At 38.3% G+C, this 27908-nt stretch overlaps 2 protein-coding genes across 7 annotated transcripts in view; one reads left to right on the top strand and one right to left on the bottom strand.

The window, feature by feature from the left end:
- trpl (transient receptor potential-like) overlaps positions 1 to 27908 on the top strand; it is a 47198-nt gene that overhangs the window by 683 nt on the left and 18607 nt on the right. For 4 of the 5 annotated variants that reach the window (XM_069506178.1, XM_034980765.2, XM_069506177.1 and 1 more), the window contains exons 2-12: positions 4090 to 4183; positions 6022 to 6143; positions 7606 to 7849; positions 9822 to 9964; positions 18749 to 18929; positions 19470 to 19661; positions 20351 to 20585; positions 21311 to 21463; positions 22373 to 22628; positions 23962 to 24095; positions 24711 to 24834. In XM_069506178.1, coding sequence (XP_069362279.1) covers positions 4157 to 4183; positions 6022 to 6143; positions 7606 to 7849; positions 9822 to 9964; positions 18749 to 18929; positions 19470 to 19661; positions 20351 to 20585; positions 21311 to 21463; positions 22373 to 22628; positions 23962 to 24095; positions 24711 to 24834 — 1811 coding nt within the window. In that variant the 5' untranslated portion in view covers positions 4090 to 4156. Of the gene's footprint in view, positions 1 to 4089; positions 4184 to 6021; positions 6144 to 7605; positions 7850 to 9821; positions 9965 to 18748; positions 18930 to 19469; positions 19662 to 20350; positions 20586 to 21310; positions 21464 to 22372; positions 22629 to 23961; positions 24096 to 24710; positions 24835 to 27908 lie in introns of those variants that run through there. The other variant, XM_069506180.1, reaches the window with a different exon arrangement.
- LOC117992806 (ras association domain-containing protein 10-like) overlaps positions 6914 to 27908 on the bottom strand; it is a 238002-nt gene continuing 217007 nt past the window's right edge. For both annotated transcript variants that reach the window (XM_034980520.2, XM_069506257.1), the window contains one exon: positions 6914 to 6924. The gene's annotated coding sequence lies outside the window, so the exon portion shown is untranslated. The remainder of the gene's footprint in view (positions 6925 to 27908) is intronic.

Here is a 27908-nt window from a genome sequence, read left to right as displayed (position 1 = left end):
AGTAGGTACTTATTCTGTTTTCTGTTCGCACCCTTTCAAAGGGTTAACAAGTTCAACTCTAGGCCGTACTCAAAAATGTAGAGCCTACAATAACGATTCTGCGAGTTCGCTAAGGGGCTCCGTACATTATCTCTTTGAAAAGACGCAATCTTCAACAACTCTAGTCAACGAGCTCTATCATCTATGTATGTACTTAGTACCTACTACACACAAGACAGTCATTCCAAACTTTTATTTTATTTCTGTACCCGTAGTACAAGATTTTACGTCTCACCAAACCAAACCAAATTCGAGAGTCGAAATACTTCCGCGTTACAGTAAACTGGATCTTAAACACCTTGTTTTAAAGCTCAAGTTTGTCTACACTTCTACAGCCAGCGCTCCAAGCGGAAACATTGCGAAATTAAAATCAGTGGCATTGAATATTTGACTTCAATTCAAGGCTGTTTAGGTCCATTTTACTGTAACGCGGAAGTATTACGACTCTCGAATTTGGTTTCGTTTGGTGAGACGGAAAATCTTGTACTACGGGTACTGGACTCTCAGGCATGCATGTTTCCTCACGATATTTTCCTTCATATTTTTTATGCTCGATTTTTATATCGTAGGTACATGATTTCGAAAAGTTAGATGTGCGCGCGCGGGATCGACTCTGATTGGACTTTGGAGGCAGATATTTTAACCGTAGATAATGCATTCGACTTCGCCCGCGTGAAATTGCCGTGGGAACCTAGCCTACGCCTATGTGATATATCCCCGGAATGCAAGCTATCTTTGTATGTCTCGTCAAAATCGGGCCATGAAAAGACTTGAAAGACACACTTTCGCATTTAAAGGTATTAATCTATCTATATATTATATAAAAGGAAAAGGTGACTGACTGACTGACTGACTGATCTATCGACGCACAGCTCAAACTACTGGACGGATCGGGCTGTTTGGCATGCAGATAGCTATTATGACACAGGCATCCGCTAAGACAGCAGCATTTTTGAAAATTCAATCCCTAATGGGATGTAATAGGGGGTTTGCAATTTGTGTAGTCCACGCGGATGAAGTCGCGAGCATAAGCTAATCATGTTAATAAAAAGCTTTATTTTTGCAGTTATTCATTTAAGCATTAATTCACGGGTTACCTAAATTTACGCGTAAAAGGTCTGTTGTCGTTCATTATAATAATTATGTCTATTATACCTACCTACGTCCATTATAGGAAGAGAGCCCGTGACATGATACCATGATGATGAAAGAGCATATAAAAATGGTCAAAAACCAGACAAGTGTGAGTTGAATTCGCGTGGAGAGGGTTCCGTACATTTTTGATTATTGCTCGAATTTGTTTGGAAGATTAATGATAATAATAGTGTAAAAATTTATTACTGAAAATATAAATCTAAATATATAAAAGGAAAAGGTGACTGACTGGCTGACTGATCTATCTACGCACAGCTCAAACCACTGGACGGATCGGGCTGAAATTTGGCATGCAAATAGCTATTATGACGTAGGCATCCGCTGAGAAAGGATTTTTGAAAATTCAACCCCTGAGGGGGTGAAATAGGTTTTTGAAATTTGTGCAGTCCACGCGGACGAAGTCGCGAGCATAAGCTAGTCTATATATATACAAGGAAAAGCTGACTGACTGACTGACTGATCTATCAACGCACAGCTGAAACTACTGAACAGATTGGGCTAAAACTTGGCATACAGATAGCTATTATGACATAGGCATCCGCTAAGAAGGGATTTTGGAAATTTCAACCTTTAAAGGCGTAAAATAGGGGGTTGAAATTTATGTAGTCCACGCGGACGAAGTCGAATAAGTTTTCTATAAAATGCTCTACTGAACTTATCATGAAATGAAACATTAATGTTTTTAATGATAAATAATTAATTAAAATATTTCTGGCAAGACATAGGTAGGTACCTACCTCCTCTCAGCGAGCTCATTTTGTTCGTATGGTCTATTAGTACTCAATAATAATAATAGTAGGTTTACCACAGCCAATTTTCATTATTTCTCGAATCCGCGACGATGGTACCGACTTTCAGTGTTACGGGCTCCCGGACTATTATGAGTAGGTGTCCATTTCGGCTGATTAAGGACAATCCAATTATACGAGTAATCAATGGTTTAAAAGAAAAACATGCTAAATACAAAATAATTGTGTTTGGACATTTTAATGCCAAATGTATTTGTTGTATAGAAGCAGGCGTTACTTTGCGGAAGTCCATGATATACAATGAACCAAAATATATATCTATAGCCTCGATAGCTCAACGGTTATAGGAGCGGACTGAAAACCGAAAGGTCGCCGGTTCAAATCCCACCCGTTGCACTATTGTCGTACCTACTCCTAGCACAAGCTTTACGCTTAATTGGAGGGGAAAGGGAATATTAGTCAGCAATTTGGCTAATATTATTTAAAAAAAAGCTTGACTTTGCTATAATCCGCTGAAATAGGTCGAATCTGTATGATGCAACATGCAGCATGCGAAATGCACCGCCCGGCCTCCCACTGCTTACCATGCAGGAAAAAGCAGCCATTATAGCAAGTTAAGGTTCATTGTATATCTAAATGTATTTAGTAATGCCCGAAGTCGCGGGCATAAGTTTCGTGGACTACACAAATTTCAAACCTCTGTAATCAATAGATCATCAGTCAGTCAGTCACCTTCTCCTTTTATATATTTAGACCAACTGATGCTCGCTTTGCTACTGATGCTGATCCGTTTGAGCGTTTTGATACCACAGCAGACAAACAAACAAACAGACAGACAAAGCGGTCAAACTCATAACGCCCCTGTTTGCGTCGGTGGTTAAAAAGTAAGAACGAAAGAAACGGAATCCTTATAGAATCACTTTGTTGTCTGTCTGTCTACACACCTACAGGCTACAGGTCTGTCTGTCTGTGAAACCTACAGGGTACTTCCCGTTGACCTAGAATCATGAAATTTGGCAGGAAGGTAGGGCTTACATCAGACATTAGGGAAAAAATCTGAAAACCGTGAATTTGTGGTTATATCACACAAAAAATATTTTATTGTGGTCATGAACTAGTATTTTCAATTTTCGAAGTAAGACAACTATATCAAGTGGGGTATCATATGAAAGGGATTTGCCTGTGCATTCTCAAACAGGGTATTTATTTATTTTTATGCATCATAGTTTTTTGAATTATCGTGCAAAATGTCGAAAAAATACGACTGTAGTACGCAACACTCGTTGCGCGAGCCTGACTCGCACTTGGCCGGTTTTTTTAAAGTTTCACACCTAATAATATGACCTCCATATGTAAGTAGGTTATTCACATTCGTAATTCTGTCAAAAATACAATGTAAGCATTTCTAGTGATCAATAACAATTCAATTAAACAGTCTTGTAGGTGACATTTACCGGCGTGAATAGGATTAACTGAAAATATTGTTATTGCTTTGGCTTCCTTACTATGACTCTTGTTATGTGATCAAAAATAAAATGGAAACATAGTACACATTAACAGTTACAGTAACATTTATTTCATGAAAACATTCGACAAATGCAAAGATATAAAAGAATTTAGATTCTGAATTTGTGGTGATATACTACGTCGTAGTACTACTATGTCTACGCCGTAGCCAAAGCCGTAGGCTCTATAGCTTCGGGGCATAATTTAAATAACAGAGATCTCCGAGGCATGGAGGCAAATAAGGAACAGTGGAAAGGCGAAATTTGGATCCCCAAAGTAGATCATCCATCCAGCTACCGACTTGAGTCAACGTTGCTTAACAATAATAATTGATTTCAAATGAAATGAAGGTTAAGAAAAACCGGACAATGAAATGAAGTGCGAGTCAGACTCGCACACGAATGGTTCCGCAGGTACTATCGTACATTAAATAACACTTTAATTTTTTTGTATATCACAAAAAATAGCCACAGGGCTGGCAAATTTTTTGCGAAACGGATCAGCCTGGCTATCCAGCGCAGAAAAGCTGCCAGTATTCTTGGCACCATTCCACGCAGGCATGATTTGTATAGTAATTAGATAAGGCTAGCTTTAAGTTTTATTGTAATGTTAGGAATCTAATATCTAATTTTGTTTACAGGGTTTGCTTATGGGGACGCGTAGCCCTCTATCTTAACCACCGACCGCAACCTGCTACGAATATCAAGATGGGAGATAAAAATGATTTAGAGGGCGTAAGTACTCATCATAATTAGATATTATACTTAATCTTTTACATGATTTCTTATCGCAATGTTAAATCTATACGGGACGGTCCGAATTAGCTGTGATCGTAATCTTCCAACAGAATTTCCCTGCATCTAACAAAATTTTCAAAAGATCCTTTTAACCAACCCGAAATAAATAGAACAAAGTTCTCTTGTTTTTCGAGGCAAGTATAACGTCAAAATTTATATGGTTTTAAAAATCCATCTTGGAACGGTGACGGTATAGCGATTCTAATAAACAAATTGTTTGCTATAAGTATCACTTACCCGAAAAAACCGGCCAAGTGCGAGCCACCATGATCCAAACAAACATTCAAACAAACGTTCCTCCCAGTGTTGGGGACGATAGGTACGCAGATAAACTTTCAGCTTTTATAAAATAACGAAGGTCTGGCACGCGCTGGCTCTCTCTCTAATCAGTTTTATAATAAGCTAGAAGATGCCTGCGACTTCATTCGCGTGAATTTAGGTTTTTCGAAAAATCCCGTGGGAACTTCGATTTTCCGGGATAATAAGTAGCTTACGTCAATTTCCGGAAAACAAGCTATCTCTGAACCAAAATTTCATAAACATCGGTTAAACGGATGGGCCTTTAAGAATCCCGCGGGAACTCGTTGACTTTCCGGGATAAAAAGTAGCCTATGTCCTTTCCCGGGAGATAAACTAACTTTGTACCAAATTTCATCAGCTAAACTGTTTGGCCATGAAAATCTAGCAGACAGGTTTATAATATTAGTATGGATGTCTGATTATGATAGTGTCGAGCTGCAGAATGTTATTTTCTTCGTAGGTTTTCTAAATTGTATATCATCTTTAGAAGAAACCTAAAAGTTGTTGCAAGGATGTTTACATAATTGACTTTGACTATGAAATATATTTCACGTGACTTTGCACGTGATTGTACCACGCACTGTACAAACCATCTGATTTTTATTGGATTTACGTTAACATAGGCTTTGAAGGTTACTTATGACGACAAAGTACATGACTTTATTTGTGTTTACAAGCAGTAAAGCCCCAAATACAATGTCTTACTGTTGCGTAGGTACCTATTGTCTTCAATTAGGTTAGGATAGTAATCTTATGAGCTTAAATATGAGCTGTGATACCCTACACTACAGAGCACGGGTCTCAGCATGAGATCTATGGAACGCACTTTGACTTTGCTCAGACTTAAGATTGAGTTAAAAGAGTCTAATATAAATATTAGAGAGACACATCTGTCTCATTTTAACTCTGTCTTAAGTCTAAGCAAAGTCAGAGTGCGCTCTATAGTTCTCACCCTCAGAGTGAGAAGGGTTTTGACCATGGTCTACCAAGCTGGCCAAGTGCGAATTGGCAGACTTCACACCCCTTTGAGAACATTATGGAGAACTCTCAGGCATGCAGGTTTCCTAACGGTGTTTTCCCTCGCCGTTAAAGTGATATTTAAATACTTCGAAACTTCGAAAGTTAGAGGTGCGTGCCCGGGATCGAGCCCCCAACCTCTGATTAGGAGGCGGACGTCCTAACCACTAGGCTATCACAGCTTCTTCTTTTATATACCTATAATATGTATTACTAGCTGCCCTGGCGAACTTCGTACCGCCTAACAGTCGATTCTTTTTCAGGCAATTTTTAATTTTTTCTCTCCGTAAGAACCATCCTCGTACTTCAAGGAATATTATAAAAAAATAATTAGCGAAATCGGTTCAGCTGTTCTCGAGATTTGCGATCAACAACACATTTAGCGATTCATTTTTATATATAGAGATGTACCTTCATATTTTTGGTTTTAACCTCTACAAAAGATTATTTATATTTAGGGCGATCCTGGGATGGTACGACGGCAGTCCATGAAGCTGCCGACCTTACCAAAAGCTCTCACACTGGAAGAGAAGAAATATCTGCTCGCCGTGGAGAGAGGGGACATGGCTAATGTAAGAAAGTAAGTTAAGTACCTATATAGAGTAGGTACCTACCATCCATACTAATATTATAAATGCGAAAGTGTGTCTGTCTGTTTGCTAGCTTTTCAAGGCCCAACAGTTAAACCGATTTTGATGAAATTTAGTACAGAGTTAGCTTACGTTAGGGGAGGACATAGGCTACTTTTGATGCCGGAAAATCAAAATAGTTCTTACGGGATTTTTAAAAAACCTTAATCTACGAGGAAGAAGTCGCGGCCCGCGGGCATCATTTAGTCTTCTCTATATATAAAAATGAATCACTGAATGTGTTGCTGATTGCAAATCTCGAGAACAGCTGAACCGATTTCGCTAATTCTTTTTTATAATATTCCTTGAAGTACGAGGATGGTTCTTATGGAGAGAAAAATTTAAAGTTTTTTTTTTTTTAAAGAATCGACTGTTAGGCAGTACGAAGTTCGCTGGGTCCAGCTAGTAGTGTATAAAACAAAGAAGTTTTATATGTATAATCTGGTAGAGTTATTCTAGTTTCTCTACCATTGGTTTATTTATGGTTTATCAATGCATTCGTACTTCATTAAATCAATAACAGCTGCAGGTAAGTGCTATATTTGTTATGTCCAATTAATAACACAATCACACGAACTAATTATTGCTCGAATAAGTAGCAAATACTAGTAAGAGGATTTTGGTCATTGTATGCATTTCCAACTAGAAAATTATTTACTATCCTATTGTATGAGCGCGGAATTAGTTGAAATTGATAAAATACTGCCCTACAAATCCTAATCCGGGCATTATCTACTATCTATTGAAATTAAATGAGAAAGGCCTCCATTGGTTCATTTTAAATTATAGCAATCCATACTTAATATTATAAATGCGAAAGTGTATCTGTCTTTCTGTCTGCTAGCTTTTCACGGCTCAACCGATTTTGGTGAAATTTGGTACAGAGGTAGCTTGCAACCCGGGGAAGGACATAGGCTACTTTTTATCCCGGAAAATTTAAGAGTTCCCACAGGATTTTTAAAAACATAAATCCACGCGTACGAAGTCGCAGGCATCAGCTAGTAGTGAATAAGTACGCTTAAGAGCCGCGATAGTCTAGTGGTTAACACATCCGCCTTCTTGTCGGGAAGTCGGGGGTTCGATCCCGGTTACGCACCTCTAACTTTTCGTAGTTTATTAAGTGCGTTTTAAGCAATCTATTAAATAATAAATGATGTCTGCGACTTCGTCCGCGTGGATTTAAGCTTTTGAAAAATCAGTGGGAACTCTTTGATTTTCCGGGATAAGAAGTAGCCTATGTCCCCGGGATGTAAGCTAACTCTGTACCAAATTTCAACTAAATCGTTTAAACTGTCGGGCAGTGAAAAGCTAGCGGACAGTTAGACAGCCACACTTTCGCATTTAAAATATTAATATGAATATGGTCTATCTATGTAATTATTCACTATAATAATAATTAAATTAAATTCCCAGGATTCTCCAAAAAGCCATACACCTAAAGAATCAGGGCATAGACATAAACTGCGTGGATGCCCTCGGTCGTGGAGCCCTGACCCTGGCCATCGATGGAGAGAACATGGAGATGCTAGAACTGCTCGTGGTGATGGGGGTGCAGACCAAGGATGCCCTCCTGCAGGCCATCAACGCCGAGTTTGTGGAGGCTGTTGAGTTACTGCTGGAACATGAGGAGTTGATACATAAAGACCCCGGGCTGCATGTAAGAAGTTTTTCATCATGATCAATCCATCACCGGCTCACTGTGCTCTGGCACAGGTCTCCTCTCAGAGTGAGAAGGGTTTTGGCCATAGTCTACCACGCTGGCCAAGTGCGGATTGGCGGACTTCACACACCTTCGAGAACATTATGGAGAACTCTCAGGCATGCAGGTTTCCTCACGATGTTTTCCTTCACCGTTAAAGCAAGTGATATTTTAATTACTTAAAAACGCATATAACTCCGAAAAGTTAGAGGTGCGTGCCCGGGATCGAACCCCCGACCTCCGATTGGAAGGCGGACGTCCTAGCCACTAGGCTACCACAGCTTCAGCAACAAGAAGTTTTTACTAGATATAAATTATTTTTTAATAGATGATGCCCGTGACTTAGTTCGCGTAAGTTTCGGTTTAATAAAAATCCTGTGAGAACTCCGATTTTCCAGGATGAAAAATAAATATTAAGTAATTGTTGTAGTTTGTCGATCTATCACTCTTTGGACCAATGACACAAAACTTTCGCAATTTGAAAGGAAATGTACAAAACTAGACGATGACGCGACTTCGTCCGCGTCGATTTAGGTTTTTTAAAATCCCATGAGAACTCTTTAATTTTCCGGGATAAAAGTAGCCTATGTTAGCCCCGGGATGTTAGCTAACTCTGTACCGAATGTCATCAAAATCAATTAAACTGTTGGGCTGTGAAAAGCTAGCAGACTAATGTCCATCTGGCATTGGATATTTAATTACTTACAGACGAGAAGATCGCTAATAATGTCGATCGTCATTCCAACCTTATTATCAATAACAACAAAGAGTCACACAAACTATCCAAGTTTATAATATAATATTACTAAACTTTGGCACAACTTTGTCTACGAGTAGGCATAGTTCAAGGTATGATTAGTTTTCTAATAAAGCGATTTAAGACAAAAGGAACAATAGGCAAGTATCCATTCTCCATACTTTACTTATCTGTATATATAAAAAAAAAAATCCCGGAAAATTAAAGAGTTCCCACGGGATTTTTAGAAAAACCTAAATCCACGCGGACGAAGTCGCGGGCATCATCTAGTTATTGATAATGAGGTTGGAATGTCGATCGACACTATTAGCAATCTTCTCGTCTGTTAAGTAATTAAATATCCAATGCCAGATGGACAATTAAGTATCTATTTAATTTCGAACTATCCGTGGACTTAGGTTTTTAAAAATCCCGTTGGAACTTTTTGATTTTCCGGGATCAAAAGTAGATCTCTGTACCAAACATCAAAATCGGTTTAACGGATGAGCTGTGAAAAGCTAACAGACAGACAGACACGCTTTTGCATTTATAATACTAGTATGGATTTATTTTAGTGGGTAAATAGGTAATTAAAGACTCCCCTGGCTTCAAACGCTGTGCAATGTGCATGCCATTGCCCAATTAATAGGTACTCTACTCGAAATCTATTAACGTTGTCGAAATGGGTAAACTCATACTAAGCCTCAGTCATCAACTCATCGCCGCCTCACTACTGAGCACGGGTCTCCTATTAGAAGGGAAATAAGTTTGGCTATAGTGGGCCATAGTCTACCACGCTGCTGGTCAACTGGGGACTGTGGATTGGTAGACTTCACACACCTTTTAGATTAGATAGATAGATAGATAGAAATACTTTATTGCACACAAAAAATATTACATAACTATTACAGAAACTAAAACTAAAAATATATTATTATAATAGACATACATATTATACCTATGATCGAATAAATTAACTATTATGGCATCGATAAGTATAGTTCTTTAAGACGATTTTTGAATATGGGCAAGGATTTCGAAGCCCGGATATTTTTGGGCAGAGCATTCCACAGTTGTACAATATATACTGTAAAAGATTTCCCGTAGAATTTTGTGCAGTTACGTGGGGCCATAGCCATAGATTAATAGGCATACTAAGCATATAGAGCCTATAAATCGTTCCTTTTTCCACAGAGCTGGCAGAAAGTGGAACTGGACACGGCGACCTTCTCCCCTGACGTCACTCCCCTGATGCTGGCAGCGCACAAGAACAACTACGAAATCATCAAGATCCTGCTCGACCGTGGGGCCACCCTGCCTGATCCACACGATGTTAGGTATTTATCGAGAGGTCCCAAATTTTTGAATAAGATTAAGTTGGCTATAAGTTTAATTGTAAAAGTTTCGGATAAAATAAAGCATCTTAAAAAATAAGTTATTGAAGAAAATTAATCGGTTTCTCTAATTTTTTGACATAATAACAATACTAATACTTCAAGATCCCGAATTATCATCGATCTTCTAGGTCTTAGTCTACGGCCCAGGTGGGAGCGGGTATGTCCTGCGGGGCGGCCAGCGTGTAGAACAAACTCTTAATATTTACAAGAAATTGGAAGGAAGACACTCGGACGCGTCCTAATCGAGAGCGGGTCAGAGAATAATATGGCATGGTCATTCTGGTCATTACGTATGCTCTAGCCATACATTGATAAATCACCCACTGCGCAGGCACAAGATCAGAGGCCTTTTTACCCAAGTTCCCAAGGTCGGAGACCTATTGACGTGACACCAACTGTAGCTTACATAAATTACGTATCAGGAGAGCATAGATTTCTTGGAATTAAGTTTTTGCTCAAAATAAGAAGAGACATTTGAAATTGATACCTTTAAGAAATTCGGTACCTAGCCTTTCTAAACTCTGTGTTTAAAAGTTGAGGAAAAAATAATTAAAAGACCAAGTATGGACCAAGTCGAATTTTTTTAAATAATGAGACATTTATAGTCCGTTATTTTTTTAATAATTTTTTTGTGTTAAAATGATTTTTAGCCCGTTATACTTACCTATTAAAATTATTTACAATTACATAATATGAGCCTTCCTTGTGAAAATAAAATAAAATAAAAATAAAAATCTTTTTTATTCAAATAAACTTTTACAAGTACATGTTCTGAATATACTATAGTAATGTAACCCCATTGAAACCAGTATTTAATTGCACTGAGAAAGGGTAGGTACAGTACCAAATTTTGTTTTACCGAAATTAAACATAAGGCCCGATTTCCACTTAAGCGAAGCGGAGAGGAGTATGTGTTCAGTGGACCAATCAGATTTTAAAAAGATGACGTGAATTTTTTTCACGAATCACGTCTCGGCCATCGCCAGCTCACTACAGAGCACGGGTCTCCTCTCAAAGTGAGAAGAGTTTTGGCCATAGTCTACCACGCTGGCCAAGTGCGGATTGGCAGACTTCACTGACCTTCGAGAATATTATGGAGAACTCTCAGCTATGCAGGTTTCCTCACGATGTTTTCCTTCACCGTGATACCTATAATTAATTGCTCAAAGCGCACATAGCTCCGAAAAGTTAGAGGTGCGTGCGTGCGGTACCCCGGTAATGTATTACTGATAGGTACAGTACCAGAGACAGAGCTCTACAAATGTGCTATCTCCTTCTAAAGATCGATATTCATCACTTTTGGCTGCGTACTGTACATCGGTAGGTACACCGATTTTTCCAAGGTTTCTTGACCGAGTTTTTTTTTGTAAATGACGTTTGCCTATCTGGAGTTTTATAAGGTAGAATAGGCATACCTCAATTACTAGTGAGGTAGGTAGTAGTAGTTCTACGGCTTCGTAATTATTCTGTTGAAAAGGTCATGGCTACAAACTTGAGGTAATCAATTTTATTTAATTCACTTACCTAATTTACCATAGAATTCGAGACATCGTGAAATTGGGGTCTCGATCCGAAAGGTTACCATATTGTCGTAACTTTCATAGCACAAGCTTAACGCTTCATCACGATCAATGTTATCACCCGGCCCACTACTGAGAACGGGACTCGGGGTTTAGGACATAGCCCCCAGGGGGCTAGACATCACTGCCCCTGTTATAAAATAATTAACGTGTTAATTACTTTAGGTGACACATAAAATAATTTGTAGGGAGTCAAGAAGGCACCCAACGCCAAAACGCCAAGAGCAAGTAGCCTTGAAGGTATTCAAGTTACACTTGGCAGGAAACACAGACGCCAGAAGGGCATTCCAATTTTCATACAGCGCGCGGTGCGTATCAGAAACGTTAAGCAAAATAACGGGTGGGTCGCATTATTCCCGTTGAGCTTTCCTATTGACGGTAATACTGATACTACTTGTATCAATATTCCCATTGTATTTTTATACGGCAACTATTCGCGACCAAGAAAACGCTTGTTTTAATAATATTCTCGACTCACTGACCACTAGATATTGTTTCATTATATTTTCTTGTTGTGGCTATTTTCTGTAAGATATCGTCGATCTTGATTTTTATCAGGCGTTTTAAAAAATGGTCCAAATGCGAATACCGAGACATTTTGTAGGAGGACATGACTCTCCTATAACATTCATTCGTAATTATTTCTATTCGTTGTTTCTTTAGTCAATGGGTAGGTATAGTGAAACTGACTTGAAAAAAAAACGTACAGTCTAATTAGTGTAGTGTACGCGAACAAGCGTCTGTCTGCCGTAAGCTCCGGCCGGGTGCGGACGTGTCGAGTGATTCGTGTACCCTACATTCACTTGTGAGATTGTAAGTGTGTTTTATTATCAAATAGGACAGTACAAGTGGCGACGAGACTAGGATTTAAAAAATGTAACCCTAAAAAGGAAAAAAGTGAAATAAAGGAAGGTATAGTAGGTAATTATTATTTGTTGGCCATCTGTTGTTTACGTGTACCTGCCTAACGTCGGTTCGAATAGCCTATAACAAATTGTTGTCTAATGTATATTAGGTATAGGTAACCTAATAGAATACATACATTAAATTAGTGAATCAGAATCGCGTCTTATGAACACGAGTACGTACGGTAGATACGTAAACAATTGTTAGTGGCAAACGGACTCATACCTATATCCTTCATTGTTAAGGGTCATGCATCGTATCAAATAGAACGAAAATAAGGCCACGTAATTATGCGAAACTATGGTTATAATATGGATATTCACAAAAATATTTTGTGCACGTATACTATAAATAAAATTGAATTGAATTGAACTGAACGCTGCCTACCTACGATCAGTTAAATAGTTAAATAGATATATTTACTTAAATTATGATCGACATAATGATGAAGACATTTTATTGGTGCAATATTTGTTAAATATTGTTTGACTATTAAATGTTTTAACTAATAATTCGAAATATGAGAGTTTAAATAACAATTTAATTGGATTAAGTCGAGGTAGAAAATATGTGTATTGGTTACTTTGATTATCTCATTATATATTAGTAACAATAATTACATCACAATATTTAAAATTAGGCACTTATCTCATTTTGTCTACTTATCTATTTGTATACTTGCACAATTTATAGTGAGATGATTCAGTTATATAAAAAGTTGCACGGCCACGCAATGAGTAAATAACAAAGGGCCACGCTAATTAAATTAAACGGCCACGCAGATTAAATAAAACGGCCACGCAGATTCAATCAAACGGCCACGCAGAATAAATTAAACGGCCACGCATATTAAATAAAACGGCCACGCAGATTAAATTAAACGGCCACGCATATTAAATAAAACGGCCACGCATATTAAATGAAACGGCCACGCAGATTTAAAAAAACGGCCATGCAGATTAAATTACAGTGTGAAGGGCTACGCAGTTGTAATACTGTTACTGATTTTCAGTAAAAGCCACGCAATTAATACTTGCAACAGTATGATAGGGCTACGCAGTTGTAATACTGTTACTGATTTTCAGTAAAAGCCACGCAAAAATAAGAGTCAAAATGACTCATGCATCATCCACACTGGTCACTTCGAACTTGGATGGAACCTGATCTTTATGATAAAATCCATGATATTCACTCATTTAATCAAGTAGTTATTTTAATATTAATTAAAAGTAACTATATAATTGACATACTTATCGTATCCAAAACACAGGAAAGATTTTCATACAGTGCAATATTTAGGTACAGTGCAGTGTATCTAAATTGAATCGCATAAGTGAATTCAGTGAATCACATAAGTTAGGTACCTATTCGTATCGAAATCGTATCGAAAGATTCAGTAGGCAAAATTGTCTACCTACCTACAGTTAAAAACTTTTATTCCTACCGCGTCATAGTATATGAATTGAATACTTTAAATTAATTGACTAGTTACTTAATTCGGGATATATACCTACTGGTTATAGGTCCGTGACTACTAAACTCGCTTACCTACTTGCTTATAGAATTTAAATTCTGCATACGTACTATATTAATTGAATAGGTAAGTACATACTTAGTTTTCTCGCAAGCCAGTTACGCAATTCGCTTATCTACCTACCTGTATAATTTTATAATTCACTTTATTTATTGAATACCTATTTTCTTTCGTGGAAAAGGAGATTTCCGATTTCGGAAGTCGAAAATGACGAAAGGAGAAGGTTCGACCCCAAAGGTCAGTACAGAAGTGTTAGTATTGGAGACTCAGGTAGGAGCTTATGTTGCAAATATAACGCGTCTCAAAATATGACAAGTGAAGATGAAATTTCCTGTTGAAAGCCGCTAATAAAAAATAAAATCATGCACAGAATACATAGACCTTATTAAGAAGTTGAATATTACTCTATACTAAAATAATCCAGATTATCCTGCGAATTTTCCATCTTTAATTGCATTGAAGATCGGTTTTCGTGGGTTCAATTTGAGTTGACCGTTCAACTCAAATTAAAAGCGTTTGCCATCAACATTGGCTTTAAAGACTCAAGATTTTGTCAAGCTGCGACGTCTTGTAAGTCTAAGGTAAAATTGCCATCTATAAATTTACATACATTTGGTGGAGATATAAAACAACTATCTTTTATGAATGCTTCAGTACTAAAATTCACAAAAATAAAGAACTTAGTAGAAAAAAAATAATTATTAGGCCAGCTTCTAGACGCTGCCGTGACCTCCATAGCAGGGATTGAGCCCTCTGGGGATGGTTATGAGCTTATTTACTCAACATTGGTAGAGAAATACCAAGATGTTCGCACCTTAAGTTAAAACTACCTAGATCAAGTTCTTAACTTTAACTTTAATTTTAAACTCGTTCTTAGATGTTTGGGGAACATTAATCGTAGCGGTTGAAAAGTTGAATATAGAAAATAAAGACTTAATTTATTTACTCACTTGTATAAAAAGTATATGCGCTCTAAAAAGTATCTACTTGGGAGAATTTTAATAAGTTATAAAATAATCAGCTAAAGTAAATGATAGAATTCCTGAGAATTCTCATCACACGTCAATTGAAAATAAAAATCTGCGCCAACGCAAACTACCTTCGCCAAAAATATACCCTCTTCATATACTTACATCAAAATCTTTTGATATTTCGGTTGGTGATAAAAATCAGTTATGCCTGCCTTGTAAAAACGTTACGCACAAACACTACTGCTGTCCTAAGTCTAATCAAGGATGCACATCTTGTTTATCCTTTTCTTTTCGAGAAAATCGGCTACGCCAATCGGATAAATCTTATACTTGCGGAGCAAAACACCACAAGCTACTCCATAGAGATAACCAAAACGAGATTTCTGGGCATAAAGGTGATCGCACACTTGCAGACCTTTCTGACACAAAGTAACAGAGTCAAATCGCAGTCTCGCTTTACTAGCTTAATAATAATATGCGCACGACCGTTTTGCTCGCAACCGCTTCCAATACAATAATACAATACAAATAGGTACAATACAAATTTCTTTATTGCGAATATGGGTAAACAGTTGAGATGTTACAAGAACAAAAAGGTACAGCCAAATTCTGCCTATTAGCATGCAATATGTTATGTTATACCTAGCATCGAGTTCTGATAATATTACTCGTACATATTTTAAAAATAAGGTAAAAATGTGTCTGGTAGTGAAATATGTCAAATAAGAATAAAATGTCAAATAGTCGGATAAGAACAATGTTGAGTTAAAATGAGGTTATTATTCAAAATTTTAAGTTAATGTAATGGGGTTCCCATGTATATTAAATAAAAGTAAATCGTGCATTAAGTAATCATTAAATTATGCTCGATTCATTAAGATACTCATTAATAGAATAATAAGCTTTGCTTATCAAAAATGTCTTTAGTGATGTTTTAAAACTAGTCATAGGCAGTTTCTTTATCTCATTTGATACTTTGTTATAAATATTAATTGCGAGACAAACTATGCTTTTTGCATTTTCGCTGTCTTCGAATATTGTGCACGCAATCTTAATGGGTGTCTCCTGTTATTCATATTTTTAAATAAGTCGAGGTCCATTCGCACTTTAGACTCTAGCAGAATATATCCTCAAATACCTTATAGATAACGCATCGCAACATAACCATAACAAAAGATTGTGTTAGACGCAGTCAAGTAACAGTCAAGACGCAGTCAAATCCCGCGATTGTGAACGGGTTCAGAGGTACTTCCAGTAGAATAAAGAGTATAAGTCGATTTATCGATAGATCATATTCGCTCACGGCGTTGATTGTTGACAAAATCACAGTTCACTTACCCACATTATTATCGGCTGCTTAACTACTTAGAGAGGGTACCATTCGCAGATAATACCTACCATCTTCCAAGTAAGGTTGATATGATTTGGCGCGCAAATGTTTAGGCAAATCCTGCTATCAGACCGCGTAGCGGCTCCACCTGGTAGGTATGCTTCACGCATTGCAAACTACATTTGGGTACATTATTATTGGTCAAGCTCCGCTAACGCAATCCACTTCTCCTTCACAAACGCAAACGCTGGGTGTTATTACAAATGAACACTTAGACAATTAATAAATTTGTTTGCTAGCATAACGTAATTATATTTAGTTATAGTTTGCTTTTCACTGTGTTCTTTGAATTTTAATTTTGTATCTACCTGTGAGAACCTATTACTAGCTTCTAGTTATTTAATTATAAGATTATAATATGTTAATTTAAGCTGTTGGTTTTCCATATAAAATAAAATAAAATAATTATTTACGCAATTTTGAATTGGAAGAGGTACCTCCCTCTAAGAGTAACTTCCTTGGCAAGGAAGAACAAGGTTGCAAGATACTTATAAAAATACGACAGAACGCAAATTAGAAAATATAATAATTACAATAATATAATTGAGGAATATTTAGTGAAAGATTACTTAAGTCCTGTAACGCAAGATTGCTCTGACGTACAACACGTTATTCCACACCAGGGTGTTCAACGCGACGATAAAGTCTCTACTTGCAGTCAGACTCGTTCTAGATGCATCGTCCGTTGTAAATGACTCAAGCTAAACTCACTATTACATAAAGGTCCTAAAGGGTCGGATTTGTTTATCGATTATGCTGCTACTAAATTTTCGCTTGTTTAAAATCGCTATTTGTGCAGACATCAAACCGATTGTAAGGAAGGTGGAATCATTCTATAATATAGTCCCGTATTAGCCTCAAATGAAGGATGAATTTGTGAGGCAAAAAAAAATCGAGACGTTTTAAAACATCTAAAAAGTTGTCAGGCTGAAAACAGGGATTAGAAAGAGGACATTTTCAGTTACTTAATGATGTATAATAGTACTCCTCACTCTGTTGTAAGCAAATCTCCCTTGGACGTATTTTATAAAAGACAGTTTTGAGACAAGATCCCAGCAGCACCAGACACGGGATACAAAACAATAGACGAAGAAATAAGAGACAGGGATCTACAAATAAAGGGGAAAAGGGAAGGAGTATAGAGATCTCAAAGGAAGGCGACAGACAGCAGTTGAAAATGAAAATGAAAATGGAAAAATGAGAAATATTTATTTAACAAAACAGTTGTCAATTTTAAACATTTTCTGATGGTACTATTACTTACTATTTCAATCCCACTACGCATACAGTAACGGACGTGAGTGGTTGAGATGTTGATATTCAAGATGATGAATCCGGGACACAATGTCACCAAAACGTAGTTCATATAAAGAAAGTAAATGATTCATGGACTGTTGGAAATCAAAATAGCAGTAATAATGATTTAGGAGCAAATGGTGAACTAGCGTAGATTCTTTGTTGATTGATAGATTATATTTTATACTAAAGTAAATTGGTTTCGAATGTTGGTAAAAAGAATTAAAACCAAAGTTGTTGTATTAAATTTTGCTAGAAATGTATAACAAATACTTATATTTAAAACTTAATTAGTTATCTGCCATGTTATAGGTGTTTAAGCTGAAACGTTAAAAGCTATTGTAATTTTGAATCATTTGACTCGCTCCAGCAATGCACGGGGCTGCAATGGCTTGTATTATAGTATGGTATAATAACATTGTAAATTGAAAAATTAAAAAGAGCAACCGCCGAGTTTCTTGCTGGTTCTTCTCGGTAGGAACGGCATTCCGAACCAGTGGTAAATTAAAACTACCCGACGACTCAAAAGCGCTTGTAAAAAAGTTTACTTAAATGAAACATGTTTATTACTATTATTTCAAATAAATAAAAATAAAGAAGGGATGTAGTGTACGCGAACAAGCGTCTGTCTGCCGTAAGCTCCGGCCGGGTGCGGACGTGTCGAGTGATTCGTGTACCCTACATTCACTTGTGAGATTGTAAGTGTGTTTTATTATCAAATAGGACAGTACAATTAGTAGATACCATTGCAATGGGTAATGAGAATAGTATGACCCACCCGTAATAATCGTTTCAATACGAGTAGATTTTTCTTTTTTTAAAAGAATATTAGCCATGTTAAACGACTAATATTCCCCTGTCCTCTCCAACTAAGCGTCAAGCTTGTACTAGGAGCAGGTACGGCAATAGTGCAACGGGCGGGCTTTGAACCGTCAACCTGTTTCGGTTTTCAGTCCACTCCTCTACCTGTTGAGCTATTGAGGATCAACTTTGAATGATGCTCTATTCCTTCCTTCGTTCCTTGGCAACCTATGTTGTTGTCCCCAGGTGTGGCTGCGACACTTGTGTCCGACTGTCGACAGAAGACTCCCTCAGATACTCCATGGCTCGACTTAACGCGTACCGGGCGCTGTCATCCCCATCACTGATCGCGCTCTCTGCCACTGACCCCATACTTACCGCCTTCCAGCTGTCTTGGGAGCTCAGGACTTTGGCTTTTGCTGAACAGGTATGAAATGAAATTAAATATGCCTTCCTATTGACTGACGATATAAAGAGGCTGGCGGGAAGTGGCTGGATGAGGAAGGCTAAGAACCGGGTGTAGTGGGGCTCTTTAGGGAAGGCCTATGTCCAACAGTGGACATCCACAGGCTGATGATGATGCCTTGCTAGCTGATGCCCGCGACTTTGTTCGCGTAGATTTAGGTTTTCAATTTTCCGGGATAAAAAGAGCCTATGTCACTCTCCATGTCTGTAACTATGCAAATCTTGTTCCGTTGCGAGGTGATTGAAGGATAAACCAACAAACCAATAAACCAACAAACAAACACATATCACTTTTTGAAAGGAGGTAGGTACGTTAACTAAATAATAATAATATCTATAGGCTTAACTCACACCAGGATGGCAGTGGCGGGACTCTTTATATTTTTTTTAGTGGAGTATTTGAAAATTGTTATTTTTTGTACGATGGAAGGTACAGGACTGATTACCATGACTGATTTTTAATCCAAAACAGCAATTGGTACCTACTAGTTCTTTTTATTAGGAAAGTAAAAACGAGTACCTGGAGCTTCGGCGTCGAGTACAGAAGTTCGCGGTGGACCTTTTGGACCAGACCCGAGGCTCGCACGAGTTGGCCATCATACTGAACCATGACCCTGAGGCGCCGCCCTTTGAAGACGGGGACCCCATGAAGCTAGCCCGATTGGAACTGGCGATCGACTTCAAACAGAAAAAGGCAAATTCATACCTCCATACTAATATTATAAATGCGAAAGTGTGCCTGTCTGTCTGTCTGTCTGCTAGCTTTTTACGGTCTATCTATTCAACCGGCTTTAACGAAATTTGGTACAGTCAAGTCTGTCCATCTGCCTGTCAGCGGGCAGCGGATTGTATCTCATGAACCGTAATAGGTTGGAGTTGAAATTTTGACAGAGTGTGTGTTTTTGTTGACGCTATAACAATAAATAGTAAAAATTTCAAAGTTTAAAAAGTGTTATTTCTTGGGCGATGGTACGGAACCCTTCGTATGCGGGTCCGACACGCATTTGACTCTTTTTTTAAAAATAATAAATTCATTTTTATTTATTAAATTTATATATTATAATATTTAATAAATGTATTATTATTTTTATTTGGCGTTTAAACTACCGTGAGTGATTTCCATTACAAATAATATCTATCCCGGCTGTACAGCCCCCCCCGATGGATGGGTTCGAAACTAGTCGGGCTAACGTCGACTAGACACGTGAGTACAGCCGGGATAGATAGGTATTATTTATTTTTATTTACTAGAATGTGCTACAATTTGGTCTTAAATCTATTTTGTTCTAGGTAGTAGGTATAATGGCTACATTTTTTTACCTAACTATTGCAGTACAAGGCCATTTATTTCAGTCATCTAATCTATCTATTTTTATCCTTTAGTTCGTCGCCCACCCCAACATCCAACAACTGCTAGCCGCGATCTGGTACGAAGGCGTCCCAGGGTTCCGTAGAAAGAGTCCCCTGGAGAAGTTCATGATAATCCTGCGAGTCGCCGTGATGTTCCCGTTCTACTGCACGATGTACATGATCGCTCCGAACTGTGCGACCGGCAAGCTGATGAGGAAACCGTTTATGAAGTTTCTGACACACGCGTCGAGTTATTTGTTCTTTTTGTGTAAGTATTTGAAGACTGTGTTTCACACCAAATTAGCCTAGTCTAGTGGTTTTTTTTGTGTGTCCTCTATTCTGTCCTCCGTCGGTCGGAGACTTTTGATAGCTGACATGGCTTAATTTTTTTTTCCTTGCCTTGCTCTGTTGAACGGGAATGAGCCGCTTTGTTTTTTTTTAACATTTCATTCATTATAATGAGTTTTTATATAGTCTAGTGGTTAAGACGTCCACTTATTCGGAAGGTCTGGGTTCGATCCCAGGCACGCACCTCTATCTTTTCCGAGTTATGTGCGTTTTTAAGTAATAAAATATACTTGCTTTAACGAAAAACGAACAGACAGACTGCGTCTGTCAAGAAAACTTATAGGGTACTCCCCGTTGACGTAGAATCATAAAATTAGGTAGGTAGGTAAGTCTTGTAACACAAGTAAAGAAAAAAATCCGGCAACGGTGAATTTGTGGTTACATCACAAAAAAAAGTGTTAATGAACAAATAATAGTATGTAGGTATTTTCAATTTTTAAAGTAATATAACTATACCAAATGGGGTATTATTCAAAAGGGCTTTAGGTACCTGTAAATTCTAAAACAGATTTATATTTATTTTTATGCATAACAATTTTTGTTTTATCGTGAAAAAATGTCGAAAAAAATACCCTCGCCGACTCGCACTAGGCCGGTTTTTTATTACTAGCAGCAGATTTACTACAATCCATGTTTATTTTGTAGTTATTCTGATCCTGGTGTCTCTAAGAGTAGAAGTAGAGGTGATACAGCTGTTCGGAACTGAGAATATGGTGAAGCAGTTACAATTGGAGCTTAAAAAGCAAAGAGGCAACGGACCGACTTACTTAGAGATGGTCGTCGCTTTTTATGTTCTAGGTAAGATCTTTCTACTTTGAAACTCCATCTCTATTCTCGTTTCTCTACTGTCGCCTGCCTTCCTTTCGTTACGCGGATTTCGGTAATTTTTAGAGTTCCGTACCTAAAAAGGATTTTTTTTTAAATAAAGAATATTAGCCATGTTAAATGACTAATATTCCCCTTTCCTCTCCAACTAAGCGTGAAGCTTAGGAGCCTAGGTGAAGCCTAGCTATGCTAGGAGTAGGTACGACAATAGTGGAACGGGCGGGATTTCAACCGTCGACCTTTCGGTTTTCAGTCCACTCCTTTACCAATTAGCTATTGAGGCTCTAATAAATAAAATAGGATCACTTCGTTGTCTGTCTGTCTGTCTGTCTGTCCGTCCGTCTGTCTGTCGTGTCTGTCAAGAAAACCTTTAGAGTACTTCCCGCTTGCTTAGAACCATGAAGTTGTTTTTTTAAATAAAAATGGCGAGCAAACGAGCAGGCGGGTCACCTGATGTTAAGTGATTACCGCCGCCCATGAACATTTGCAGTACCAGAGGAACCACTTCTGCGCAAACACAGTTTAGCAGGTAGGTGCGGATCCGTTCGGTTTTTCAGATCTGGAAAGACAGACTGAAAAACTAAAGTAACCATCACCATCACGGCACCACCCCCCAAATGAGAAGCGGAGTGTAGGGTGCCCCCCAACAAAGTGGGCCAAAGCAATGATCTGGTAGGCTTCGATTGGATACGAAAAGGTAAGAAAGATAACTGGGTTGAGAAGAAAATGAAGAGAAAGTATATCGACAATAATTATTATGTTCAATACTTTAAAATATTGTTTAAATTGTTCTACAGATTCATTAAAAAAATTGAGTATTTCTAAGGATTTCCCAGCCAAGAACATAACGTTAATGATATGTGTTTTCTCCCCATGAACCAGGCTTCATTTGGGAAGAAACGCAAGAGATATACGTCCAAGGCATCCGCTCCTACCTCCGGAACATGTGGAACTTCATCGACTTCATTCGCAACTTCCTCTACGTCATGGTCGCCTTCCTGAGGTTCGCGGCCTACATCCAGCAGGCGGCGGAGATATCCAAGAGTCCGCAGACCAGGTTCATACCCAGGGAGAACTGGGATGCCTTCGATCCGCAGCTAATAGCAGAAGGGCTGTTCGCAGCGGCCAATATATTTAGGCAAGTTTAGTATATTTTCATTGAAGCTGAAGTGGCAATGGGGAAAAACTGATAGACGTTGGGGTCCCAAGGTGCTGGAATGGCGACCTCACACCGGAAAGCGTAGCGTTGGAAGACCTCCCACTAAGTGGACGGATGACATCAGGCGAGTCGCAGGAAGCCGTTGGATTCAGGCGAAGCAGTACCATAGCGTGTGGAAGTCCCTACAAGAGACCTATAGCCAGCAGTGGATGTCTATCGGTTGTCGATGGTGATTATGATGATGATGATGACATGTATATTTTTATTATCATCATCATAGACATGGTGACCTTCCTGAAGTTCGCAGCCTACGTCCAGCAGGCGCCAATATACCCCGCCCCAGATCAGATTCATCGCCAGGGAGAACTAGGATGCCTTTTTTTTTTTTTTTTATTCAGATATAAGTTAGCCCTTGACTGCAATCTCACCTGGTGGTAAGTGATGATGCAGTCTAAGATGATAGCGGGCTAACCTGGAAGGGGTATGGCATTTTTTATTAAACCCATACCCCTTTGGTTTCTACACGGCATCGTACCGGAACGCTAAATCGCTTGGCAGCACGGCTTTGCCGGTAGGGTGGTAACTAGCCACGGCCGAAGCCTCCCACCAGACCAGACCAGAAATTTAGAAATTATAAAATTCCAAACCCCTGCCAGGAATCGAACCCGGGACCTCCCATTATTAAGACCACAGCGCTCACCACTGCGCCAGGGAGGTCGTCAAGGTTTGATCCACAGATCCGCTTGCCTAGAAGATGCCTATTCGCTCTTGACTTGAAAGTACCCATATTAAAATTGGAGGGGAAAACGAATGCTGGAAGTTCCAGCATCCGATTTCCCCTCCAATTTTATGGAAGGGCGTTCCATAATCTAGCGGTTCGAATTAAAAAGAGAAGGCAAATCGCTTCGTACGTGTCCGTGGAATTTCGTCTACGTACGCGTGCAGACCTTGGCGATGCCTTGCGGTACGATAGTAGAAAGATGAAGAAGGATGAGTAGAGAATTTGATTTTCTTAAGCTGTGGTTAGGACGTCCGCGTTCTAATCAGAGGTCGTGGGTACGATCCCGGGCACACACATCTAACTTTTCGGAGCTATGTGCGTTTTAATTAATTGAATATCACTTGCTATAACGGTGAAGGAAAACATCGTGAGGAAACCTGCATGCCTGAGAGTTCTCTATACTGTTCTCAAAGGTGTGTGAAGTCTACCAATCCGCACATAGCCAGCGTGGTAGACTATGGCCAAACCCTTCTCACTATGAGAGGGTTGATCATGATGATGATGATGATGAATTTGATTTTCGTTCTACAGTGCCCTGAAGCTGGTGCACCTGTTCTCCATCAACCCACACTTGGGTCCGCTGCAGATCTCTCTCGGGCGTATGGTCATAGACATCGTCAAGTTCTTCTTCATCTACAGTTTGGTGCTCTTTGCTTTTGCTTGTGGTAAGTCTCTATCTCTACGTTGTATCCCTCATTGCAGAGGGTCATGATCCTTAGCCATTATTCACACATTATGAAATATAACTCTAAGAAAAGAAGTACCTACCAACTGCAACACCCAAAATCCAAAGAATTAAGAGATAGTGATACAATCCTACTATCCTACTTCCTACTCTGAAAGTGTGAATGTTTGGATGTTAGTTACTCAATCACGCAAAAACGGCTGAACGGATTTGGATGAAATTTGGAATGGAGATAGATTATACCCTGGAACACATAGGCTACTTTTTATCCCGGAAAATCAAAGAATTACCGCGGGATTTTGAAAAATGTAAATCCACGTAAATTATAGATACAAAAATCTTAGTGGGCCCTAACCATTTGTTGACGAATGACGAACAAAACTATGTTTTCTAATTGAATTTCGAATATTTTTTGAAAACTTGTTTGTGATTGGTTGGTGACTCAAAATGGGTAACGCCCACTGAGATTTTTGTCTCTATCATTAGTATGGAATTACGTAACAGAGAGAGCGCTATACAAACTTCTTTGCGGGGATAGAATAGTTCCTATTTTTTCGCCTTTTTTTCAAAAATATCTTCAATTTATAAACGTTAGGTCTGAACCAATTGCTTTGGTACTTTGCCGACTTGGAAAAAAGCAAGTGCTATGTACTACCGGGCGGTTTGCCCGACTGGGACAACGCAGGCGATTCCTGCATGAAGTGGCGTAGCTTTGGGAAGTGAGTTAGCTTTATCAATACAGGTCTAGTTTTGAACTGAAAGTATCTAAATCTTCATAGTAGATAGCTAGATTATCGGGAAGTATGCTAGAAGGTTGTGTTGTATTCAGGCTAGTTCACGTGTTTGAGTGTAGATTATTGGTTATCCCCCCCAAGTAAGTAAACAAACACATACAGATTGCGACTTAGTTATATAGCGCGTAAAATTTAATTCCTCGCGCGCCATCTTAACTTTTTTGTTTAAATTTCATGTCAAAAGTACGATTTTAGTCCTTATTTATAGGGGAAAGGTTAAAAGTAAACATGACATTTGACCCATAGAGTTAAAATGGCACGTGTGGAGTCATTTTGTTCGGACTATAACTTCTATTTAAAGAAAAAGTCTGAAGAAGTGGCCTCCAATTGAGCACCTACGTTTTTATAGTGGGTTATACAAATAATATGCGAAAGCAGAATGCAATGTAACAACAGACCTACGTTCATAACAATTATTACATGGCAAGACAGAATTACGAACACGTGGGAGTAGCAGAGAGACCCACGAATATGACCTAAATAGTAAATACGGTAGTTTTAAGTCTTCACTTTAGATGTGTTCTTTTTTATTTTTTTACTAGCAACCCGCCCCAGCCTCGCAAGGATAGTTTATTACGAATTTATTTGAAACTAGATGATGCCGGCGACTTCGTCCGCGTGGATTTAGGTTTTTTAAAAATCTCGTGGGAATTCTTTAATTTTCCGGGATAAAAATTAGCCTATATCCTTCCCCGGGATGTAAGGTAGCTCTGTACCAAATTTTATAAAAATCGGTTGAACTGTTGGGCTGTGAAAAGCAAGCAGACAGACGGACACGTTGCTTTCTACTGGTGAAAGAATTTTCAAAATCGCTTCAGTAGTTCCAGAGATTACCTCTTTATTATATTAAGTAGTACGTATAGATAAGAATCTCCATTATCAGTTGAAACCATTGACTTATATATTACTTCGTAAGGACAGGGCCATTGAACGAGCAAAATGGCACCGACTCATTGATCCTAAAATGTTTATTTTGCACCAATGCAACCTCAGTGATGTCTGGATTTCAAACGGGTCGTTCATTAGTATCTAAGAGGTGGCGCTGATTTATTTGGTTAAAAACCGTGAAAAATTTTGTTCGCTTGGGCATATCTTGTCATTTATATCGATGGTTGAAACAAGGTTGAAACATTTTTCGATGCAAAAACGATCTGCCCACCTAATAGATTAAATTCCGGGCGATGTTATAAAACAATTTACTAAAAGTTTTTAAGTTAAAATTAGAGAAGTTCAAAAGTTTTCATCATCGTATTTTTTTTTTTTTTTTTTTTTTTTTTTTTGTCCGCTTTTTTGTCCTCCGACATGATGATCGGAGACCTTTTATAGCTGACATGGCTTGCTTTTTTTTTTTTTTTTTTTTTTTTTTGCCTTGCTCTGTTGGACGAGAATGAACAGCTACGTTTTTTTTTTTTCAGCTTGTCATTCATTATTATAATAATATGTTACATGCTATTTTTTTTTCTTATGTATAATATTACATTATCATATATAATATAAATATACATATTTTCTTACTTTATTAATTCTTATACTACCTATTTACATGTACAGTTTCTTTTTTGCTAATTACATTTTATATTCTTCTTTTAATACTCTTTTAGATATTTATAATCTAATTTAGTATTAACTTATTCTAGTGTTATTTTTCAGTTTCACCTTTCCTGTTATTTGTTCACAAAATTCTAGGAATTTTTTGCTTACTTTCTTGTTAGATATAATGACAGGTATAGTTTCTTTATTTATCTTGCTATCTATGGTATATTCCAGTTCCAACCGCTTTTTGGCAAATTTAGGACATTCTGTTAAGATGTGTAAGACTGATTCCTCGGTTTCATCATCACAGTCACAGGTGGGGTTGTCTTTACATTTAAAACGGTATAAATATTGCCCGAATCCACCGTGACCTGTTAATGTCTGCACGAGGATTGGTGTAAGCTTGATTTTATTTAAGACCTTGTATGCTCCAATTACATCCGGAAAGAATATTTTTGTCAGAGTCGCGTTTTTACTTTCTGCGTATCTTTGGTCCCACAGTTGTACCGACCTCTTTCTGACCATCCGTTTTACGTGAGAAGTTGGGCAGGCATCGTAGTCCACAGTTGTGTTTTTCTGTGCTGCTTCTTTAGCCAGATGGTCGGCTCTTTCGTTACCTATTACACCAATATGCGACCTTACCCAGAACAATCTCACATCTTTGCGTTGGTCTTTGGCCTCTCGGAGTTTCTCCCTTACCATAAAGGCAAGGGGATGATATGTGTTGGGGCTTCGGATCGATTCTAAGGCGGATCTTGAGTCACTAAGGATATTCACCGTATGTTCTGTAGACTCTAATGCTACGTCTGTGGCGTGGTAAAGGGCATATAATTCGGCCTGAAAAACGGTGCAATAAAACTCGAGGTGAAATTTTTTAATCATTATTTCATCCCCGTCTTTCCAGCAAGACAGGGCTGCTCCTACTTTGCCATCAATCTTACTACCATCGGTGAATATCCTTAGGCCTGTCAAATCATTTTTCTCGATGGTTTCAGCGCTCATATCTTCCAATTTTCTAAAGTCCTGTATTATTTCGGTTGCTGGATGTGGTTCTTTAAGGTAGCAGATTCGTTTTTCTACAGTCCTATCATTTACTACCGTTTGAGGCTTTCCTCTCTTAGCTTCATATAAGGTTGCGATTTCTTGTACGCGCAAGTCAAGGGGTATAAGCTTTGCCAGTAACAACGCCGCGGTTAACGAAACGGTCCTATAAGCCTTGCATATTTTTAATGCAAAGCTTCTTTGAACTGAATTCAGCTGGTTCTTTACATATAATTTCTTTACTGCTGGTGCCCACACACTGGCCGCGTAAAGAATTATTGGTTCTATCACCGCAACGTATATCGTCCTGATTATCTCCGGACCCAGTCCCCAACTTATTTTCGCTGATCGAGCTAATGGTTTATAGATATTTAACGCTTTAGTACATATATATTTTATGTGATTTTTAAAAGTTAGTTTTTTAT

The sequence above is a fragment of the Maniola hyperantus genome, chromosome 22 (genome assembly GCF_902806685.2).
Source record: "Maniola hyperantus chromosome 22, iAphHyp1.2, whole genome shotgun sequence".
NCBI classification, from domain to species: Eukaryota; Metazoa; Arthropoda; class Insecta; order Lepidoptera; family Nymphalidae; genus Maniola; species Maniola hyperantus.
The sequence above is the reverse complement of the archived record's forward strand: the minus strand, read 5'-3'. Positions and strand labels throughout refer to the sequence as shown.